This window comes from Musa acuminata, chromosome BXJ1-10 (genome assembly GCF_036884655.1).
Source record: "Musa acuminata AAA Group cultivar baxijiao chromosome BXJ1-10, Cavendish_Baxijiao_AAA, whole genome shotgun sequence".
NCBI lineage: Eukaryota > Viridiplantae > Streptophyta > Magnoliopsida > Zingiberales > Musaceae > Musa > Musa acuminata.
Window position 1 is genome coordinate 35,004,331 of NC_088336.1, and position 22,017 is coordinate 35,026,347.

At 41.4% G+C, this 22,017-nt stretch overlaps 3 protein-coding genes across 4 annotated transcripts; 2 read left to right on the forward strand and 1 right to left on the reverse strand.

The window, feature by feature from the left end:
• The first annotated feature begins 2,039 nt into the window (after positions 1-2,039).
• Positions 2,040-7,142, forward strand: LOC103969669 (DNA replication licensing factor MCM5). 2 transcript variants are annotated; one of them, XM_065085165.1, is made up of 19 exons: positions 2,040-2,231; positions 2,323-2,437; positions 2,563-2,706; positions 2,807-2,986; positions 3,084-3,182; positions 3,309-3,436; positions 3,519-3,633; positions 3,709-3,843; positions 3,929-4,006; positions 5,006-5,110; positions 5,251-5,342; positions 5,463-5,595; positions 5,687-5,782; positions 5,855-5,946; positions 6,058-6,148; positions 6,251-6,360; positions 6,468-6,597; positions 6,678-6,779; positions 6,859-7,142. In XM_065085165.1, exons 1-19 carry the CDS (start codon positions 2,068-2,070, stop codon positions 6,940-6,942), a joined length of 2,193 nt encoding a protein of 730 aa, XP_064941237.1. In that variant the 5' UTR covers positions 2,040-2,067; the 3' UTR covers positions 6,943-7,142. The 2 variants fall into 2 exon arrangements, with proteins under 2 accessions (XP_064941237.1, XP_009381562.2); XM_009383287.3 differs by having other exon boundaries at positions 3,528-3,633.
• Positions 7,143-7,582: 440 nt separating this feature from the next.
• LOC135595094 (plasma membrane ATPase 4-like) lies at positions 7,583-11,822 on the reverse strand. Its single transcript, XM_065085614.1, has 13 exons — positions 11,640-11,822; positions 11,416-11,535; positions 11,222-11,320; positions 10,978-11,115; positions 10,258-10,899; positions 10,056-10,175; positions 9,848-9,970; positions 9,349-9,760; positions 8,750-9,264; positions 8,490-8,663; positions 8,233-8,415; positions 7,979-8,163; positions 7,583-7,869 (listed from the first exon to the last, which is right to left on the reverse strand). Exons 1-13 carry the CDS (start codon positions 11,712-11,714, stop codon positions 7,773-7,775), a joined length of 2,883 nt encoding a protein of 960 aa, XP_064941686.1. The 5' UTR covers positions 11,715-11,822; the 3' UTR covers positions 7,583-7,772.
• Positions 11,823-20,036: 8,214 nt separating this feature from the next.
• On the forward strand, positions 20,037-21,525 carry LOC135594709 (uncharacterized). Its single transcript, XM_065085167.1, has one exon. The coding sequence runs from the start codon at positions 20,145-20,147 to the stop codon at positions 21,360-21,362; it is 1,218 nt and encodes a 405-aa protein (XP_064941239.1). The 5' UTR covers positions 20,037-20,144; the 3' UTR covers positions 21,363-21,525.
• Positions 21,526-22,017: the final 492 nt, after the last annotated feature.

Genomic DNA, 22,017 nt, shown 5'->3' on the forward strand with positions numbered 1-22,017 from the left:
TAATTAAATTGAACCAAATTAATAATAAAAATTAAAATAACACGTAAACTAAATATCATAATAGTCATAAAATATGCATGTTAAAAAAATTAATATTTTTATTCTTTTAGATTTATAACAACTAAAAATATTATCGAATGTGTATTAAGTATATCTAAACAATAAGATATGGTTTAAAAACATTAAGATATGATCATTTTCATTTTTATAAAAATAGTATAACAATAATAATCCTATGTTTTCAATTCAAAAATATAACCACAGAGTCTCATTACCGCAAAATCTCATTTTGCAGACTTTGTGTAAAACTAGATGCAATTTAATTAAGAATTGATAAGTTGTATTATTTTTTTTGAAACAGTACGACCGTCTCGTTTTTTATTTCTTCCACAAAAATATTTCGAATATACCTTTTTATTATAAAGACTTTCTTTAAATGTAAACAAAATTTCAGTGTATAATATGCACGTTTTTGTTGCTTTTAGAAAATAGTGATGAAGCTGACCTCGTAGAGATTGGACCTGAAAATTACTTTGCTGACTTTAAAAGGGTTTTAAATAGTGTCAAAATTTTCAAATATTTAGTGTTTGTATGATTATTTTTAAAATATAAATACCTGATATTATGTTGATAGATATTTTTTTTTATAAATTTTATTCTTGTGTTAAATTTTGAAATTTGTTTTTAGGTTTATATTTTTTTATACAATTTATCAAATAATTTAATTAAAAAAAATATCGATTCGATTTTATCATAAAGATGCCGAACCCTTGCACCATGGCTCGGGTGTCAGCACAGCTCAGTCCAATCCCGAATACGTAAGGTTGTCAACATGGATGATCGGGTGGTGGAAGCTAGTGTCGGGTCAAGAGTTTGACACTCGTATCTCGAATGTGATTTTCTCTTGTGGTGAGTGGTTTGCTTCTTTATAACTGCTCTTGCACATATGCCGAGGTAAGAAGGGAGATTTTTCGACTCGACCCCTTCGAAACTTGAAGTATTGTGCGGATAAAGGGGTCAAATGTCTCGAGTGCTTCACCTAACGCCAATCAAAGGGTTGACTTTTATACCCATGAACGATGGTCGATCATACGTGATCGGTTAATAGCGGTCAACTCCTTATACGGTAGCTTGTATCTCTTATGCGAGTGTCGACTAACCTGCATAAATCTACACCACGTGACGTCATTCCGAACTTTTTGAAGTAGCCTTATGCTATGTGGCGTTGTCTCGTATGGCCTCGAATAGTGTGGGACATGTGATTGTCCATCGCTGAGTCTGAGGTGCCATATTGATGCGATGCACCATCTCAATCTTAATGATCCATATTGGTGCTGACGTGGTCGTTGATTGTTGCCACAAGGGTAGCTTTAGAATATGCCTTATCACTAGCCATTTTTTCTCATAATTTCATCCTAAAAATAATCATATGATTTTAGATATATATAAAGATCTAAATATTACGTACACTATGAAAACATAAAAAATAAAACAAAAACGATTTACATCTTCAATCGTATTATACCAATACATAATTTAATATAAACATGCTTAGTGCTTGTAGCCATATTTGATGCATTTCAAAAAGCAACAATCTCTATTGTAAACTTATAATGTATTTACAACATTTGGTATAATAAAATATGAAATTTCTAAGAGTCTATGCGATTTAAATGATCATACAAAAAATATATGTTTGGTGATAATGCATGAGACTTATTGAAAATTTTCGTTGATAAAATTTATACTTAAAACAATAATCAAATAGTAATATATGCTTACGTAGTGAGGATTAAGAGTTTTATATCCGATAAATTTTGAGGATATTAATTTTCTCAAATCATAAAATATTTGAACATTGATGGTCAGATCTTGTGGGCCAATCCCAACGACACTACTTTGGGCCGAAGGCTCCAATTGGGCCTCTTCTTATAGTAACCCACCCGCCACATTCCCTTCCCGCCAAAATCTCCCCCTTCCCGCCCAAATGCCCGTTCCTTAATTAAGAATCTCTGTCGTCTGAGGGAGAGAGAGAGAGAGAGAGAGAGAGGGAGGGAAGAGAGAATCATGTCGGGGTGGGATGAAGGGGCGGTGTTCTACAGCGACCAGGCGCAGTTCCCCCGCGGCGGCGGAGACCCCGATCAGGGATCCATCACTCGCCACACCGCCCTCCGCAAGTTCAAGGAGTTCATACGCGGATTCAATGGCGAGAAGGGCGACTTCCCTTACCGGTAACCTCCCAATCCCTCCCCCTTACCCCTCGGATCCCAACCTCGTCGCTTGCATCCTCCCTAACGTGTGTCCCCGATCTCGAACTCGCAGCGAGAGCCTCGTCCATAGTCCCGACCACCTCACCGTGGCCATGGAGGATCTCGACGCCTTCGATGCCGTGCTCTCCGACAAGATCCGCAAGTTTCCAGCCGATTTCCTCCCCCTGGTATAACCCGCTTTCCCCGTGAATCCCCATTTATTTTGAGTTCGTTCTTTAGGGTTTTGGATTCCATTTCCTGTTGTTTGCGTGATGAAATGGAGTCGCCTTTTGTTCTCTTCTCTGTCTACTAGTTCGAAACCGCAGCCTCAGAGGTGCTTGCGAGCCTGAGATCTAAGGTTGCAGGCGAGACAGGGGAGATGGAGGAGCCCATCACAGGAGAGGTGCAAGTCTTTCTATCTTCCAAAGAGAGTTCGGTCTCCATGAGATCTGTCGGGGTTGGTTTCGTTCTTATTGTCTCGAATTATCGTCTGCCTTCTTGACTTCTCCCAATTATCTTTTATGAACAATTGGTATTGGTTTAAATGTGGATTTTAGGCCGAGTACATGTCCAGGCTTGTTAAGATATCTGGGATTGCGATCGCTGCTTCTAGAGTCAAGGCCAAGGCCACATACGTAACTCTGATGTGCAAGAATTGCAAGAGCATCAAGACTGTGCCTTGTCGACCAGGGCTTGGAGGTGCCATCGTTCCCCGGTCATGTGACCATGTGCCTCAGGTGCCCAATCATCAAAACATTTCCTTCTGCTCCTTGTTTCATGTTTTTCTCATTTGCACTCGAATTGTTTTTTTTGGATGGATTTTCTTTTGCTCAGGCTGGTGAAGAGCCTTGCCCTTTGGATCCTTGGATAGTCGCACCAGATAAGAGCAAGTATGTTGACCTGCAGACCCTCAAACTGCAGGAGAATCCAGAGGTCAGGAATTCTCTTCCAGTAGCAAGTTCATGTAGTACCGATCATCATGTTGGTTCTTTGAGGATAGGCAACTTCCGCTTTTGTTTGAGAGTTTGTTTCATTTGCAATGTTTTTATTGTCTTCAAGGATGTCCCAACTGGAGAGCTGCCAAGAAATACACTTGTATCCATAGATCGGCACCTGGTTCAGACTATTGTGCCTGGCACAAGGCTGACAGTTATGGGCATCTATAGCATCTATCAAGCATCTGCAGCGTAAGGAAGAAGTGGATTCAGTCAATTCTTACTCTAGTACCTTCCTTTTTCATTTCTTAGTTCTAGATCATTGACTCTTTAGTGCTTCCAGTCAGAAAGGTGCGGTTGGAGTTAAACAACCTTATATTAGAGTTGTCGGATTGGAACAAACCCGTGAAACAAATTCCTCTGGTCCATCAACCTTTACCTTAGATGAGGTAACTCCAGTAAAATAAGCTTCTGCAATTGCTTTCTGTTGATTGAAAATTAATAATCAATTTTTTCTCAATTAGGAGTTAGAATTCAAAGAGTTTGCTCAAAGGCCTGATGCATATGCTAAGTTATGTTCAATGATTGGACCTTCAATCTATGGCCATGCTGATGTAAAGAAAGCTCTGGCTTGTTTGTTATTTGGGGGTTCAAAGAAGGTACAACAGTGCAACTTATCATCCTATAAGCAAATGAAATAAGATCTCAAAGGTATCTAGATATTCTTTTTGCCAAATAATGCAGAGGCTACCAGATGGCGTACAGTTAAGGGGAGACATCCATGTCTTGCTACTGGGTGATCCATCTACAGCAAAATCACAGGTTGACATTCTGGATAGTAGATGCAACTTAGCTTTTGACAACTGTATGTTCTGAATTCGTATAGTCACTCCTGATTAGATGCTATGCATAATTTTGATGAGAAGAACAAGGTGGTCATTCAGATAATTAAGGGATGTGCATACAAACTTATCATGTATCAGTCATCGAACAATTTGTTTACCATAAGCTAGCATCTTTATGTGCATCATCAAAACTCGAGTCTAACTTGATTTTTTCTCAAATAATTTCTTCAACAAGATCTTAATATTTTCATTATTAGGCTGTCCATAGTAGAATTTATTATGTCACCAATAATTAGCTTCTATTCACCATAGTTTGAAGAATTAGCCCAAGGTGGTCTTTCAAGGAATCATGACATCATTATAAATTTATCATACATAAATTTTTGACGAGTTATTTAGCATGAGCTATCATGTTTATGTGCAGCATATGCTTTATACTATACGGGAAGCATTTGAGGTTTTATTTTTTGAAAATGTGTATATTGACTTGATTTATTATTAAATGGACTCTTCAAGATGTCAAAAAATGAGTCGAGTCTTTTTATACAACTACACAAAAAAGCCGTAATGTCTTAACCATTTGGGTTTGTCTTTGGATGTTTTACCACCATTAAGCTTTGTGCGAAGCGATACCCCTAGTTAAGTAAAGAGCATTGAAATTCGTGTATATAGTTATTGGTAAAACTAGTAATAAGCTTTTCCTTTTTGTGAACTTGTTTGGAAATTTTATTGATCCTATGGCCTTATCGATGCTGATGTGAATATTTGCTGTTTTAACACCATAATTAGATCATTGCAGCCATCAAAAACAGTTAAAGATGTAAACATCATAAAAACGAAGAGTCCTTTTCTTCTTGTTGATTAAAATTTTCTAAACTATTACAGATATCCAGTTCCTCTGGATTTGCAGTTATTACAAGTTCTCTTTTAGTACACCAGATATACCTTGCTTTTAATGAATTTTCATGTTTGCTAGTTTCTCAAGTTTGTCGAGAAAACAGCTCCAGTGGCTGTTTATACTTCAGGAAAAGGTTCGTCTGCTGCTGGTCTAACTGCATCCGTGATTCGTGACAGTAGCTCAGTAAGTCTACAGGCTCTAATATTAATGCATTACTTGATCTCTAAATTGGTTTTAGTTTTCTGGGCATAGTTAGTATGGGACTAAGAACTTGCAATTACAATAGTTATCCTAACTAAAAGTTGAATGCAATGTGCTTTCAGCGTGAATTTTATCTTGAAGGAGGTGCCATGGTTTTGGCTGATGGTGGAGTAGTTTGTATTGATGAATTTGACAAAATGAGGCCTGAAGATAGGTAAAATATATTACAAGCTCAATTCAGGTTACATTTTTATTTTGACGCCGTGCTTCATTTTTCTTGATTCTGTTTTCAGAACTTTGTTCTGATATAGAACTGAGCATTCCTTTTCTTCAGAGTTGCTATTCATGAAGCCATGGAGCAGCAAACTATTTCTATTGCCAAAGCAGGAATTACAACAGTACTCAACTCAAGAACATCTGTACTTGCAGCTGCTAATCCTCCATCTGGGCGCTATGATGATCTTAAGGTGTGTTAGTTGGTTTCTATAATATTTTTTTAATTAGTTTATTGAACATGGCTTCACACATCTTTTGTTTACAAGTTCTACCTTCTTGCAGACTGCACAGGATAACATTGATTTGCAGACGACCATCCTATCCAGATTTGACCTGATCTTCATTGTGAAAGATATCAGAGAATATGACCAAGACAAGGTTCACATTGATTTGAAGTTGTGCTCAAGTTGCTTATTAAATTTTACTCCTGACACTAATTCCTTTTGGCAGAAAATTGCTAGTCATATTATTAAAGTTCATGCTAGTGGTGCTGCGGCCTCCAAAAGCACCAATGCTACTGAGGGAGAAAATTGGCTGAAAAGGTATGTATGCTATTTCTGTGATTATCGTGGATGGGAAGTTACATTTACTTAATATTCTGATTGTTCTCCAGAAATATGAAAAGATATTTGCTAACTTAAGATTTATAAAAGGTACATTGAGTACTGCCGGGTCACATGCCATCCACAGCTATCAGAAAAGGCTGCTGAAATGTTACAAAACAAGTATGTAGAGATCAGGCAGGTATGGTATAGTTAATTCAAGATCATGATGCACTTGCTGCCTGGAACTGGATCATTCTGCAGGTTTGAATTACCTTATACTAGTAGTTACATGTGACTGTAGAGAATGAGGCAGCAGGCCAATGAGACTGGAAAAGCTGCTGCAGTTCCAATTACTGTCAGGCAGCTTGAGGCAATAATACGTTTGAGTGAATCTCTAGCTAAGATGAGATTGTAAGTATCATACATATATATATATATATGTATATATATATATTTGTGTTATTAGTTAAGGTGAAAGTATATGTTTGTGTTATATGTAATATCATTCATGAATTCAGGACTTCTGTTGCTACCCAAGAGCATGTGGAAGAGGCATTCAGGTTGTTCAATGTTTCCACAATGGATGCTGCTCGTTCTGGAATAAATGAGCATTTGAATTTAACTCCTGAGATTGCAAACGAAATCAAGGTATAAAACAGGCCTGTTTGCTTCTAGTTTCTATCAAATTTATTGGATCTCTTAAATAACACTTTCAACCCCATGAATAGCAAGCCGAGGCACAAATAAAAAGAAGAATGGGCATCGGAAGCCACATATCAGAAAGGCGTCTCATAGATGAGCTTGCGAGAATGGGCATGAATGAGTCCATAGTAAGGAACTCAATTTGCATGCAAATCTTTTGTAAATTCCTTGAGTTACTCAACTCCTAATATCTGCTAAATATTTCAGGTGAGGAGAGCTGTCTTAATTATGCATCAAAGAGATGAGGTGGAGTATAAGAGGGAACGTCATGTTATTGTGCGCAAAGCTTGATCTAAAAGTTTTTACTAGCTAATATCATCGAAGAGATGAGATGTAGATGCTTTTTGTTGAATTCAAATGTTTGATATAATTTCATCTTGAATGTGACAAATATTCAACTTTTCGGTTGTGGGCATGATGGAGCTTACTCTGTTGATCACAAACATTGATCATTATTTTATAGGACTACTAAAAATATAAATTGTTTTCCATCTGCAAGCTCGGAATGAGATATGTATTTGTGTAGGATAAGTATAAAAGAAGTGTGTTGCTGCAAACAAATGGGTGGGTTATTTTTGGAGAAATAGACAAGCCTCTTCAATCAGAAGCAATTTGGATTATAGTGATGTTGCCAACTGCACCTGTTTGTATGTTTCTAGTATGGCTTTGCAGGAGAAATTGAGTCCTTTTACCAAAAGATCTCAACTCATTCTTCCTCGAGTGTGTTTCATTGTTTTGAAATTTCTTCTATTCTGGCTCGAGTGAGAAACTTTCATTGGGGGGTGTTCATTTATTTATACAAACATATTCCAGTTTTACGATATAATTTATGCATTCCTGATGATTACCTTTTCTCTTGTGGCCTTTATGCTTTAGTCCAAAGAGTGAGTGTGTATGTGCAAAGTTGGAGAGGCAATAAAGCAGCAAGAAAGAGAGCAAAATTTCATCTTCTACTCCAATGTACTAAAATAAACAGCCTACACATCCTTGCGCGGATTCCGGCGATCTCTCCACCGTTTGCATAAGCTATATCGAGTTACCAAAACCCTTCCTTGAGAAGATAGACCACAACCACCATCCTTCATGACTCGAACAACATCCGGCTATCCGGCGGCAGCTCCTCACAGAGTGTAATGCTGCGGCATGCCCTCGATGTCCAGTCCCTTGAGCTTCACCACGGACTCGACATGCCCCTTGAGCGTGTGCAGCTCCCGAAGCCTGCACCAAAAACATCGCCCTTTGTAAATCTCTATGTTCTTAATCGAACAAATACCTCTCTTCTCTATCGGTGTAGAATTCTAGCATATCTTGGAGTGTGTGACTTCACCTTGCAACCTCGGCTCGCCTCTTGGCCTGCTCCGCGATCTCAGACAACTCCCTGTAGTTGTTGTTGTCGTCGAACAGGCCCGAGGTGTCTGGGGGCAGCTGTAGGCCATGCAGGGTGCGCTGAGCCAGCGCCCACTGTGCCTCTCTCTCACCCTTCCCGTAATCCTTCTTCGAGGTGAAGGCCGTCTGCATTGTTACGAGTAGCCATTAGACATCAATCGTCGGCAGTTCCGGAGAAGAGAAGAGACGGTTAACCTTGTTCTGGAGAAAGTTGTCCCAGGCTCTTCCACTCAGAGCGTAGCGAATGATGAACTTGAGAACGTCGAGAGGGAAGTAGGTGATGAGGCTGTAGAGCCAAATGACCCCAGCCCACCCCCATCCGATGCCCTGGATCCTGGCAAACCCCCACGAGGCATACACCGCGATGACAGTAGCCACCTACAAGGGGATGGATGCCCATCGATGAGAGACTCTAGGAGTAATTCTGCGTGCGTGGAGGATGCGAAGCTCACCAACTGGGCAGCGATGAAGGCAAAGACTAGCAAGAGACCGGGGCGCTCCACGAAGGACCAACTCCTGGACCGGGTGACGAAGATGAGTGCTTGACTGATGATGCTCACTTGCAGATACAGCGCTGCGGTCAGCTCATCACTGTGGTCCTTGATTGACCTCACACCGAACGCTTCCTGCACCGTTAAAGGTGGAGATCATCAACGGGTTCTCTGCTTTTGCCTGCCTATCCATTTAATTTCCTTTTGGTATAGTTACTCACGGAGAAGAAATCGGTGTCGTGAGCAACGTAGAAGAAGACCACGGTCATGATTGCAAGGTAAGCACCGAGAACGATGCCGGTGGCGAAGATCTCCCGGAGCTTCCATGAGTCGGGCAGTGGGGAGGCCTTGACTCGGTCCTTGGAGATGGTCATGATGGTGCCATCGTTGAGGATGGCGATGACGAGGACCATGAAGGGGGAGAAGTCGAAGCGCCAGATGAGGGCGACGAGCATGAAGCCGAGCACGATGCGGATGGTGATGGAGACGGCGTAGATGGTGTAGTTCTTCATCCGCTGGAAGATGGCGCGGCTCGTCAGCACTGCGCTCACGATCACACTCAGACCGGGCTCCGTGAGCACGATGTCCGAAGCACTGCGTGCGGCGTCCGTCGCGTCTGCCACTGCGATGCCGATGTCCGCCTTCTTCAGAGCTGGTGCGTCGTTGACGCCGTCCCCTGTCATGCCACAGATGTGCTTCTTCTCCTGTAGCCTCCTCACTATCTCGTACTTGTGCTCTGTAGGAACGTCTCACCATTAATCCATCGGAGATCAGATAGATCCTCCACACAATGCAGTGGGGGAGGTACTATTATTCTTACCGGGGAAGACTCCGGCAAAGCCATCAGCCTTCTCGATGAGGTCATCGATGGGGAGGCCGGTGGTGTCATCGTTCTTCTCGCCGAGGAGGGTGGAGGACGGATACATGTTGGTGCCCATGCCGAGCCTACGCCCGGTCTCTTTGGCAATGGCAAGCTGGTCGCCCGTGATCATCTTGACATTGACACCCAGGTTGAGCGCACGGCGGATGGTCTCGGCACTGTCATGCCTCGGGGGATCGAAGAGGGGCAACAGACCCATGAATTGCCATGGAGCGCCGGCACTCTCCTTGCTCGCCTCGGGCACCTCCTGCCTTGCCACACCCAGAGCGCGGAGGCCGCGGTCGGCGAACTTGCCGATCATGGCATGGACCTTCTTCCGGGCGTCCTCTTTCATGTTGCAGAGGTCAATGATCTGATGCATGCGTGAGATAGAAGCGAATTCATGATGGTGCTAAGAGTTCGTATAATGAATACATTCCAGAAGATCGAACCCGTTTACCTGCTCAGGAGCGCCTTTGCTCGCGCGATGCCATTTGCCTTTCGAATCGACGTATGTGATGGCAGTGCGCTTCTCTACTGGATTGAAGGGCAGAAAGTGGAGTTCCTGGATTCCAGCTCGTGCCTGTGAAAGATCATGGATGTGATCGAATCAGATAAAAAGGAAGCATTCTATCGCTCGTTACTATGTAACATGAACCCCTTCCTACCTCCTTGGGGTCGGCCAGCATCCCGACAATGCAGGCATCAATGGCGTCCTGGTTCTCAACCCTGGAGGCCCTTGCAGCGTACAGGACTACCGTATCCTTATCCATGTCCTTCACGAACACCTGTAGCGAACCGATAGAAGATCATGCTAATTCGCACTGGATCACGTCAAGAATTAATTGAGGTCGGAGATGTAGGCGTCACCTCGATCAGGCTCTTGTCGACGGTGAGCTTGTTGAGGGTAAGGGTACCAGTCTTATCACTGCAAAGCACGTCCATGCCGGCCATCTCCTCGATGGCCGTCATCCTCTTGGTAATTGCCCCTTGCTCTGACAGACGGTGGGACCCGATGGCCATCGTCACCGACAGCACAGTGGGCATGGCGATGGGAATTCCGCCGATGAGCAGCACCAGGAGGTTGTCGATGCCGTCCCTGTATCGCCGGTGCTGGATCGGGTACATGACGATGATCTCGACGAGCATGCCGAAGGCGATCGAGCAAATGCAGAAGTTTCCAATGGCGGTGAGCACCTTCTGGAAGTGGCCTACGTTGTTGGTGCTGTCGACGAGGTGGGCGGCCTTTCCAAAGAAGGTGTGGACGCCGGTGGCGATGACGACGGCCTCGATCTCTCCTTGCTTGCATGTGGAACCGGAGAATATCTCATCGCCTGGGTTCTTGGTCACAGGGAGGGACTCGCCGGTGAGCGCCGACTGGTCGATCTTGAGCGGGTCGCCCTCGAGGAGGCGGGCGTCGGCAGGGATGATATCACCCAGCTTGATGCTGATGATGTCACCGGGGACGAGGATCGCAGCCTCCTGCTCCGACCACTTCCCATCCCTCAGCACCTGCCACAGATCAACCGACCCGTTAAGTCGACGCAATCCGCAATAGACGCAGGAACTCATGGAACCGCGGTGGAAGACCTTAGTCTTAGGGGCGAGGCCAGCCATGAGGGCGGCGGCGGCATTGCCTGCGTTGTTCTCCTCGATAAAGCTGATGGTGGAGTTTATGATGAGGAGAACGACGATTCCGACGAAGTCCTGCCAGTCCGGTGGCTCACCCTGTTTGCATGAATGCATGCATGCAAACGATTACTGCTTCTTCCGAAAACCTTCTCTCAGCAATCATGGAGATATATGTAAGATACACAAGACACAGAATCGTTACCCCTCCGTTAGCCAAGACGATGGCCATGATGGCAGCGATCTCCATGACCCACGACAGCGGATTCCACATGAATCCTAAGAACTTGAGGAACTTGCTCTCCTGTCATCATTTCAAGAGCAGGGGACGTATGGATTAGCTGCAAGGTGAAAGAAGGTGAAAGGTGAAGTTTGTCGCAGTAGTATCCATGCACCGACCGTCTTCTCCTCGAGCTTGTTGGGGCCAAAGATCTGCAGTCGGTCCTCGCCCTCCTCGGCGGTGAGCCCTTCCTGGCTACATTTCAGATGCTCAAAGACCTCGCTCACGGGAACCTTCTCCTGAAAGGAAGCGAAGAGGAAGCAAGTAAGTCTACCAGGTGAAGAAGCGATGTCATGGCAACTGGAAAAGCGAAGAAGCTAAAAGAGTCCGAGAAACATCTAACAAGATCGACGGTCTCGTTCTTGATGTCCTCCAGCGACACGGACTTGGTGGCGACTCCATTGTAACCGGTGGCCATCCTCCTAGAAGAAGGATGTGAGGCTGGTAGGGTGCAAGGAGGAGGGAGAGAAGAACAGGGTCTTCTTCTTCTTCTCTCCTTTCTCGGGCCTCCTCCCTTTGATGTACTTGTTTCGATGGGAACTCCCGCCAATTTATAGTAGAGGAGGGCCGGAATTCGGGGCCCGCCAGATGCGACGCCTGGAAATCGGGACACGTGCCAATGGGTGGGGGACGAAGGAGGAGAGCAAAGCCCGGTTCGCGAGCGCGGGGGTCCGGCAGAACCGGTCCTGCCATCGACGTGGTGGGATGGCAAAAGAGACTAATTTGAAGTAAGCATTAACGCTTCCAACTCAGCTACTATCATTCGCGCACGCAAAGCCTCAACCCATCAAACTAGAACAGGAGATGAAGCGGCTGAGGCCGGAATGTTCAGATCGAGCCAGGAAATACGAATCGATTATGAATCAAATTGATTCGATCGATTATAACAAAATCAAGTTTAATCTAAAAGATATTAAATTTACTATCATAAAACTTTAATCGATTCAAACCGACTCAAATGTTCAAAATTATAAATAATATAAACTTAATTTTATAAATATTATTGATTCTAATTCTATTCAATTAGATTAAATTGATTTATTTATATATATATATATATATATATTAATATTACTTTAAAATTTAATATGTTGGCATCAATTTAACTCATCAAATACACATACTTGGAGCTTCTTTTGGTTTATTCACTCTTAAATCTCCACACTAAGACTAATTATCGATATAATAATAAAATTAACCTTTGAAAGTGATAATGGGTAGTCCCAATATAACAGATATTTGAGTATGATGAGAAGAGTCACTAGAAATGTTTTTATTTTATTTTATTTTATTTTATTTTATGGAAAATCGCTTACCTTATTAATTTACGGAAAATGCACGATGTGATATAGAGAAAAACTCATAAAAAAGAAAATGGTTATTAAAACACAAATATTAAGTTTTCTTCTACTGATTCTCAAGAATAATTACTATTCTGCATATATGACTTGGAGTAGGTAAAAATAGATTAACTATCTGAAACATTAATCCGAAACATCGACAAGAAATATCTTCTTCTTCTTCTTCTTCTTCTTCTTCTTCTTCTTCTTTTGAACTTATTGGAAAGGAAGACAAAAAGATCTAAGCTTTGTCTTGATCTTGATGAGTCATGGTTCAATCAATTTGGAACAATGACTTCATGTTATTAGTCAACTCCTGTGTTGATCATGTTGAATTCCATGTTTTGAATTGAACCAAGACCCATAAATTCAACTGGAAAGACTTTGCTGGAGATTTCCTCTTGACCATCCTTTTTTGTTGTTGTTGTTGTTGTCGTCGTCGTCGTCCTCCTTCCAATTCTTGTGAAAAACAATATTGTCCTTTCAGATAATTTAATTGCACATATCATTTTCCTTGGATTGTATCAATTGCAGGTAGACAAATCCTCTTATTCCTTTATGGTATTGTTAAAGTTCACTAAATCGATTCACATTAGGGATGTTTCAACCTTAACATCATCTAATTTACAGAATCTTTTCATGAAAGAAAATATTCATTACAGTGCATCTTTTGATTTCATAAAAAAAAAATATATTTATAATTTTTCCTTTGTCATTGTCATTGTCTTTTAACATAAACTCGTGTTTCTCTATCTTTCTCTACGAATTTTAGATTCAATGTACTTAGTTTTACCCTCATAAAAAAAATTTATTTTTGTGAGTTGAACCCTAATAATCTAAATTATTAAAGAGATAATTTTATTTTGATGCTTAGGTTTTTGTATGTGAATATAACAAATAAGTATTAAAGTAACTTGAGAGAAAATGAATCAACATTAAGTAGTTTCCTAGAGTGAGATGAACATTATATACCTTATTCTTCTCCTAGGGGTTGAATATTCAATATCATTGATTCCCTGTAAAGATCTTGATACAAGGAAAGATATGCTTAAAAGAAAAGAAAGTGGACGAAAGGATCAAATATTTTCATATGTAGTCGACAATATATGAAAAAACGTATAATTAACAAGATACAACATAGAACTTTTTTTAAAAAAAATTGATATCATTGATAATAATTGAAAATTCACTCAAAACATATTCTTTACAATTAATGGGATATAAAGAGGAGCTCTTTCGAGGATAAATCCTTATACATGGATAGTTGTTGTTTTTCATACATATTTAGACCCCTCTACCAGTATTAGATTTTATAGTGTAATAGTGAAAAATTACAGGAGATAAGTTTCACGTTGCTCCCGCTTTGGTGATAAAAATGGATTGGCTCATTAAGCTTGTCTTAACAAGAAAAAAAAGAATATAAATAAATAATGAAGCTCATGATTATTTGTTCTACGCTTCTACTCTTCGAAAAATTTAATATTTTTTCTAAACTTGATGGTTTATTTTTTTATTTGTCAACAAAATTAAACTAATCATGCTAGAAAACCAATTAATGTAATGCTTCAAATATATAATATTTTAATTAAAAAAATATTTTATTATAATTAATATTCATCGTAAGAAATTAATAACTAATAAAACAATTAATTGCTAGTCACTTGGAAGCCAATCACGTGACTGATGACACGTGTGACACGCTACATAGTTTTTTTTTCTTATAATTATTTATTGATATTTTTTCATTTTATTTTATATGTTGTATAAATTATGATGTCCAATGAGAATCAGATCGTGATAAGATCATGATAATAAAATCGATTCACCTTTAAATATAGACGTTAAATAATCTCAATCGTAAGTTACTCGAGAGAGACATCGAGATAACCGGATAGATTCATCGTAAGTTACTCTAGAGGTGACTGTCCATTCATATGGTATGTGTTGCGATAAGTAGAGGCTCAGATATGAGATATCCGTTGGAGCTCCTATCTTATTAGATATCTGGTAAGCTCTGAATTATTGGATCTTGTGGATAAGATCCAATAAGAGCCAATAAGAGATTATTGAGTAAAAATCCATTAATCCAAGAGGTTTGGATAATTGGATAGGGATCTAATACCCAATAAAACATAATCCATTAATGTTAAATGGTAGGAACCTTTATAAATAAATGGGCCCAAAAGATGGCATAGGCTAGTCACCTCTTGGTCGACAACCTCAGTTGAGGGTGTATGGATAGCAAGAAAGGTCGACCCCTTATTGATCATGTGGTGCGCGTGGAGAGAAAGATAATGCAGTGATTTAAGGAGCATCTTCGTTGTATCTACTATGTGAATCACTGCTAGAGAGGAGGATAGTTGACATCCTTCATCTACCCCTGTAGATCTGAGATTTTTCAAGTATATATGATATCCCTAGATAATAAATCTCACTTGATACGTGCGGTTTTCGATTTTATGTTTTGTGTACCAATCTTCGCATGACGAGGAGATATTTTTTTTTGAAAAATTTGTACTTTTTATTTTCTGTTCTTCCACTATACATATGATGCTCTGATCAGATTTTCCAATACTAATAATTAATATCATGATATTTAGCATTCAGTAAATCCCAAGAAAGGATAACATGATACTGGACCCATCGACAAATATCCTATACCATCTAGTGGGATCACCATAAAAGTCTTAACTCAAAAGAATTTACATAAGGATTAGATGACAACTACTATTCTAAAGCCACTTTGATGAGAAATATTATTAAATATATGAAAACTAAGATTTTTGTTAATGAGCTAATCGAAGCAAAAAAAAGTGTGCACGCATCAAGCATGGTACTACGTGGTCTATGTCCTTATTACATCCCCTGCTGTGTTGTTTCTATCCTGTTGAGGTCATTCATGTACTGTTCAAGATCCATGAGGAGGCTTGCATATAACACATTAGTACAATGACTTTCAAGATTCTACGATAGGACTATTATTAGCTAACCCTCAAGCAAAATGTCGAGGAATACGTTTGATGTTGTAACAAATGCTAGTGTAATGCTTGAGTCTAAAGGTTACCTATTCTAAAATTAATCATAGCCGATCCAACCTTATTCTTTATCGAGTGAGGACTGGATATACTCAAACCTTTTCTACTAACCATAGGGTAAAGAAAGCATCCGGTGATCAAGGTAGACTATTTCACTAAATGAACTTAAGTCAAGTTATTAGTATCGATTATAGAGAAGCAGGTTGAAAGGTTCGTTTGGAAGAGCATCATATCTCAATTTGGAGTGTTGAGAGTGCTAATCACTAATAATGAAACGCGGTTCAATAAAGAGAAATTTTATGATTTCTTTGGAATTCTTTTGAGATTCAGCTCAATGGCTTATTCGTAGGCTAATAGTTAGGCCAAGATAACTAACCGAGTCATGCTAGATGGATTAAATAAAAAAGTCTTAAGAGCTAATGATGCATGGGTAGATAAACTTTTGAATATATTATGGGTTTATCGAACTACCCCAAAAACATATACTAAGGAATCCCCTTTCTATTTAGCATAGAGAATTGAAGCAATGCTCCTAATCGAGCTAGTAGTACCAACTATTCAAACTTATCTCCTTCCGAGATTGAAGCATTTGTTACCTGCACCAAAGATGATGATGAGGTTGATAACTAATCCAAGTCCAAGGCGTTGAAGGATGAGGCTGAGGATGATATTGCAGACCTTTGAAAATTGAGGTTGCTTTGAAGCCGTAAGGGTGTTGTTCATAGAATTTCTAATTACAAGATAAGATGAGGAATATTTGAGATAGTAAAAAATAATTTACAAAGGTTAAAGATGATACTTACCAATTACTTGTTCAGCTCTCATATTTGAGAGTGGGACATATGACATTATCCAACATTATTAAGTACATATAGTACAATCCTAATAGCTCAATGGCAATTGCCCCAATTAGCCCTATGTGCACCATCATGCTTGGCCTCTCCGACCTCTGGCGCCACTACACATTGGCCCTATGTGCATCATCGTGCTTAGCCTCTCCAATCCTTGACACCACTGCATGTGGCCCTATCAGCCTCTATGCATCATCGTGCCTAGCCTCTCTAGCCCGTGGCGCCATTAAACACAACTCTATTAGTCATTGTCATGCTTGGCCTTTTTGGCCCTTGGCACCAATACATGTAGCCCTATCGACTGTTTGTATACTACCATGTCTGGTTGTAACTTCTTTATGTGCTATCATGCCTAGCTAGGAATATGTCGAGTTTGGGTACTTAGCCAATATGCTACGTCGACACTACTAAGACAAATGTGTCAAGTTAGGCTTATCGAGTCGGGCAACTAAAGTTGGGTTTATCAAGTCGAGCAACTCAAGTTGGGTTCACAGAGTCAAGTCACCCAGTTTGAACCTATCGAGTTGAATGGCCCGAGTCAAAAATTCCATCATCTCTTAAATAGATCGCAGATACCAATCGGACTACACTTCCCGACTAATTATATGTGATGCTCCTTAACTCGAGAAGCGAGGGCCATGTGTTAGAGTAAGAGTGATGTGGTTGCCCCGTTGACATCTTATGTGGCTGACTTATCAGCACTCTACGCTATCATTACTACCATCCACATAACAAGGGCTCTCTCACCACATGTCCAAGTTATTGATCAAAGACATATGGCTAAGCTAAATTAGCAAAACTAAGGTAATGGATGAGTATAACGACTTGAGGTCGTTGGGTTATGATAATCACTTCTCGCTTCAACGTCTTTTCTTACTTAGGCACCCGCTATAAAAAGAGATCACATACATATACTTAATGCATACTAAATAATAAATAAAATATAATTTATCTAATTTATTCGATTATTCGAATTACTCAACTTGAGTACTGACTTAAGTATCGGAGGGATATATTATCGAAACTGCTCTCGACTTATTTTGACTTATTTTTATGGGGATCAAAAGTCCAACTTGATTAATTTTCTTAAAACTAACTTAAGGAGAAACCAAATTAGATCTAAATTGGCCTTGTGTTCGAAAAATCTAAATCTAAATTCTAGCATATAGTTAAATCAGTACATCTAAAAAAATTTATGCCTTAAATACTGTTTTCTTTTTCTTTCCCCCTTCTTCTTTTGTTGCTTGGCAACACAAATGAAAGCTAACGGAGAAGAATATTTTAGAACTAAACTATATTTAATTTATGCCTGTGCTTCCCCTTCGTTAAGTAATTAGGAAGATGACAGAAAGGCTTAGCGGTGCCCAACTCATCTACTGTGGTAGGTGGACCATGTAAAACTATTGGTGACATCAACAAGTAGGTTCAACTACTGTAGTCTACTGGTGGCAGCAGCCATTAGTCTTCAGATTTTTCTTACTGATTACTTTGGGATGTCTGTAGCATTTAGGAGCACACAAATATTGTTTTCAATGATCTCCCTATCTCACTCTACTCGCAGAAAAGTACAACAGTAATTTATTTGGTTGATCTCCTTTGCAAGTTGTTGGGGGATTCTGGAAGACAAATGAATAAGCATATTAATGAGCCATGGATTGGTGAGTGGATTGTTGTGGGTCTTGTTTGCCTCAGAATCTATGGTTGGTGAAGCTCCGATGTGGACACACAAACCTTCTCAGCCATGTCCACCTTGCAGAACTCTGCACTGATGGAAAGCTGTTAGTGTTTGATCTCTCTCCTGGTCTCATTGCTTTGGAGTTTAGCAGGTAGCTCAGAGCCGGAGAGGGATTCCTTGGACCTATGAAAGAGATGACAAGGGAATACCAACATCATTTTTTGGCGTTTGAGATAGCAGATACTGTGCGAGCAAGAGCTTCATGGTGGCCATGGATTGTACCCTCAAGAAATCTCAGTGACGACTGACGTTAATTCTTCCTGCTACTGCATCATGAAATCCAAGTGAAACAGCTTATTCTCCACAATCATATTACTGCGTTACTCTCATAATTGGTCATGAAATCACTGTTTTAGAGTGTTATATAGTAAAGTGTTTGGGATACTGCTTGTTAGCTTATAATAATGCAAATTCATATGAATTAAGGAAACTTGGAGTAGTAAATAAGGCTCGAAAAGAGCATGTCTCGATTGATTGGATGGTTGGGAAGACTAAGCTATCGAAGTGGGGACGGCTGACATGACCAGTAGCCCATCCATGTCCATCAGAGTCTGTGGTGGGGTGTGGCATCCAACCTCACTCTCATCAACATAATAACAAATATCATCAAATAAGATAAATAACACATTTTCCTGGTAATTTTTTTCCTAAAAGTTATCTTCTAATGAGTGAGTATTATATCTGCCCAGTCTTCTTTTACATTTTCTAATATAATATTTGCTACTTCAATCTCCATCTAACCCAACTTATTTAAGTGTAACATAACTCTATAATAATTAGTGGTAAGGGGCAAAAAAAATGAGAATATCTAATTATATGAGTTAGGATGTATTTCAAATTACTGTTACATTAATTTTTATTTTTTTTTCAAAGATAAATGATGATGATAGAAAAATCTTCTTCAAAGTAATTTCTTCAATAAATTTGAAATAATTTTATATCCATTTCAAAATATTTTTTTGTATATATCATAAATCAAGTCTTATTAACATAGATATCACAAGATGAAACAAAAGAATAATACTTGGTCCGAATAAAAGGTGACATGTCTATCCAAATGGTGTGATTAAACTCATCTGATTCAGAGAATTAAAGGTTTTAAAGATAATGATTATAATAAAGCTCTCAAACCAAATATTAATATTTTTACTGTAATGATGAAGCATATTTATCTTTAAAGATTCACAAATGTCTTTACATTACTACTAATGGATTTGTATTAGTACATATTTATATTATTTTAATTTTTTAATCGTTTTATCATCTTTAGAATTAGCCTAAAATGATAGAAATTAGAGGTGCTTATCATTCTTATACTAAACCTTAACCCATAGTTAGGCCCTGCATGAGCCAAACAAAACCTTCCTGACGAGAAGCTTCCAACTCTTGAACGTGTCTCCCTGCCTGCGCTTAGACCCTTCAAAGCACAGCAAGCAAACGTGCTCAGGAATTGGTCAAGTTGAGATTGATCCACCCTTCAAACTCTCTATTTCTTCTTCTTCTTCTCCTTTCATCAATTACAAGGTCAATCGCAAGTCAAAGTCCAACACCCTGTTTGACCATCCATCCCTCTGACCACATCACCCTCAGATTCTTTGGTACTTCCCTTCGCTCCCCCTTTTTATCATATAATTATTGACTGATAAACTTGTATTAGTAGCGCATAATTTCAAAAAAGAAAGAAAGGCACACCTTTTGCCTCAATTACTCTGGGCCCCACTGTGGGCTCCACTTTTATTTTCAGAGTTTATATATAAATATGGTCGCTACGAGAGGCGCACAAACCAAGCTTGCTCTTCCTGTGGACTTCGTCTCCTCGATCCAAACCCCTTGTTTCGTCGCTTCGATTCCGGTTCCAACCCCAGACTCGGAGGCCGGTCGAAGACGATGCCGGATCGATTGCCGTCCTGCTTTGGCGGTGGCGCCACCAGGGGCACCCCGACTTCGACGATGGCCGGGCCCAACCTGACGACCTCGATCTACGACACCCACCTCGGCGTCGCCTCCCTCACCTGGTCCCGCGCCATCGTCGGTCTCACCCTCCTCGCCGACCTCCGCCTATCCGGCAGCGAACCCGGGGAGGATGACGAGGAGGGGGAGCGCCTCCGGTTCCGCGTCAGGCCGTGGCTCCCTTGGAAACGGCGGGGGTCTCGGCGGTTTAGCCTCAGGGACCGCTCCTGCCACCGCTGCGTGGAGTTCGCGTGGGACCTCTCGCGGGCCAGCTTCCACACGGGCGGCAGCGGCCGGCCCGAGCCTGCGTCTGGGTTCTTCGTCGCCGTCGCCTTTGATGGCGAGATGCTCCTCGTCGCTGGAGACCTCGTCGAGGAGGCGTACAAGAAGACCAAGGCCCGGAGGCCCATCGCCCCCTTCTCGAACCCGACGCCGACCGCCAGGCGGGAGCACGTCGTGCTGGGGACCTCCGGCGGCCCGAGATCGTACCGGACAATGGCGCGATTCGGGGGCAAGAATAGGGAGATTTCGATCGAACTGGGCCCGAAAGATAGGGAGCCGGAGGCGGGGATGGCTGTGGCTGTCGACGGCGAGAAGGTCGTCCACGTGCAGCGGCTCCGCTGGAAGTTCCGGGGGACAGAAAAAGTGGAGGTGGAGAGCGGCGCCCGGATGCAGGTCTCGTGGGACCTCCACGACTGGCTCTTCCAGTCAACGGCAGACGCCGCGTTAAGCGACGCAGCCGTACCGACGGCCGCGGAGCGGGGGCACGCCGTGTTCGTGTTCCGCTTCGAGGAAGAGGAGGAAGAGGTCGCAAAGGCCGCGGAGGGACATTCCGGGAAGGTATCTGGCGGCCCGTACGGGGGGCATTCTGGGAACGGCGCGTACAAAGGCACGGTGTTCGGGGGGCATCCCGGGAAGACCAGGAACTGGAGTGAGAGTAGCAGCAACGGCGGCGGCGGAGCGGAGACAACGGCAGCACAGAGGAAGAGGAAGAGCAGGAGAAAGGACCTCCTGAAGACGACCTCTTCCTCATCGTCGGCGTCGTCGGCGTCGTCGGCGAGCAGTTCCACCGTGATGGAGTGGGCGAGCCAGGAGGAGATGGAGTTGCAGAGATCGGACGGCTTCTCGCTGCTGGTGTACATCAGGGAGAACTAATCTGAGTGCATGTCCTGTCGGTGCTCGTTCCCCTTCCTTTGCTTCATTCGTGTAAATCTCGTTGTTGCTTGGATTCTTTCTTTTTTGGTATCAAATCTCCTTGTTCAGATCTTAAACTGGGATTCAAAAGTATTACAAGGGAAGATCTTAGGATGTTCTTTTCTTCTTCTTCTTCTTCTCTCGGAAACGAGAGACATGCAAAGGTGCAGTTCTAATTGTCGTCTTCTACGCTTTTCACTGCCTTTGCGCGTAAGATTGGCGGACAGTAGCTTGTTTTTGGGGTCATGTTTGACCATAATTTTCTTCAGCTCATTCTGCACGGACTAATATATATATGTGTGTGTGTGTGACTGACAATGGTGCCTTGGAACATAAGGTTTATTGCATAGAAAGTGAGAATTAGAAAAAGGTGAGCAGGAGGGAATATTCCCTTCGTCTTTCTTCTTTTATTGTCTGAGAAAGATTAGAAGAAGGAATCCAAACCTAAACGATCCTGATAGGAGATGACAAATGAGAAGAGTGTTAAGTGAGGTACAACTCATCTCCATCTTCTATATTTCTCGGTGCAAAACCTCAGCTTCCCTTTCACTCACTCCGTCCATTCTTCTTGTAACGAATCCCTAATATCTGAAGCGTGCATGCCCTGCATGAGGGT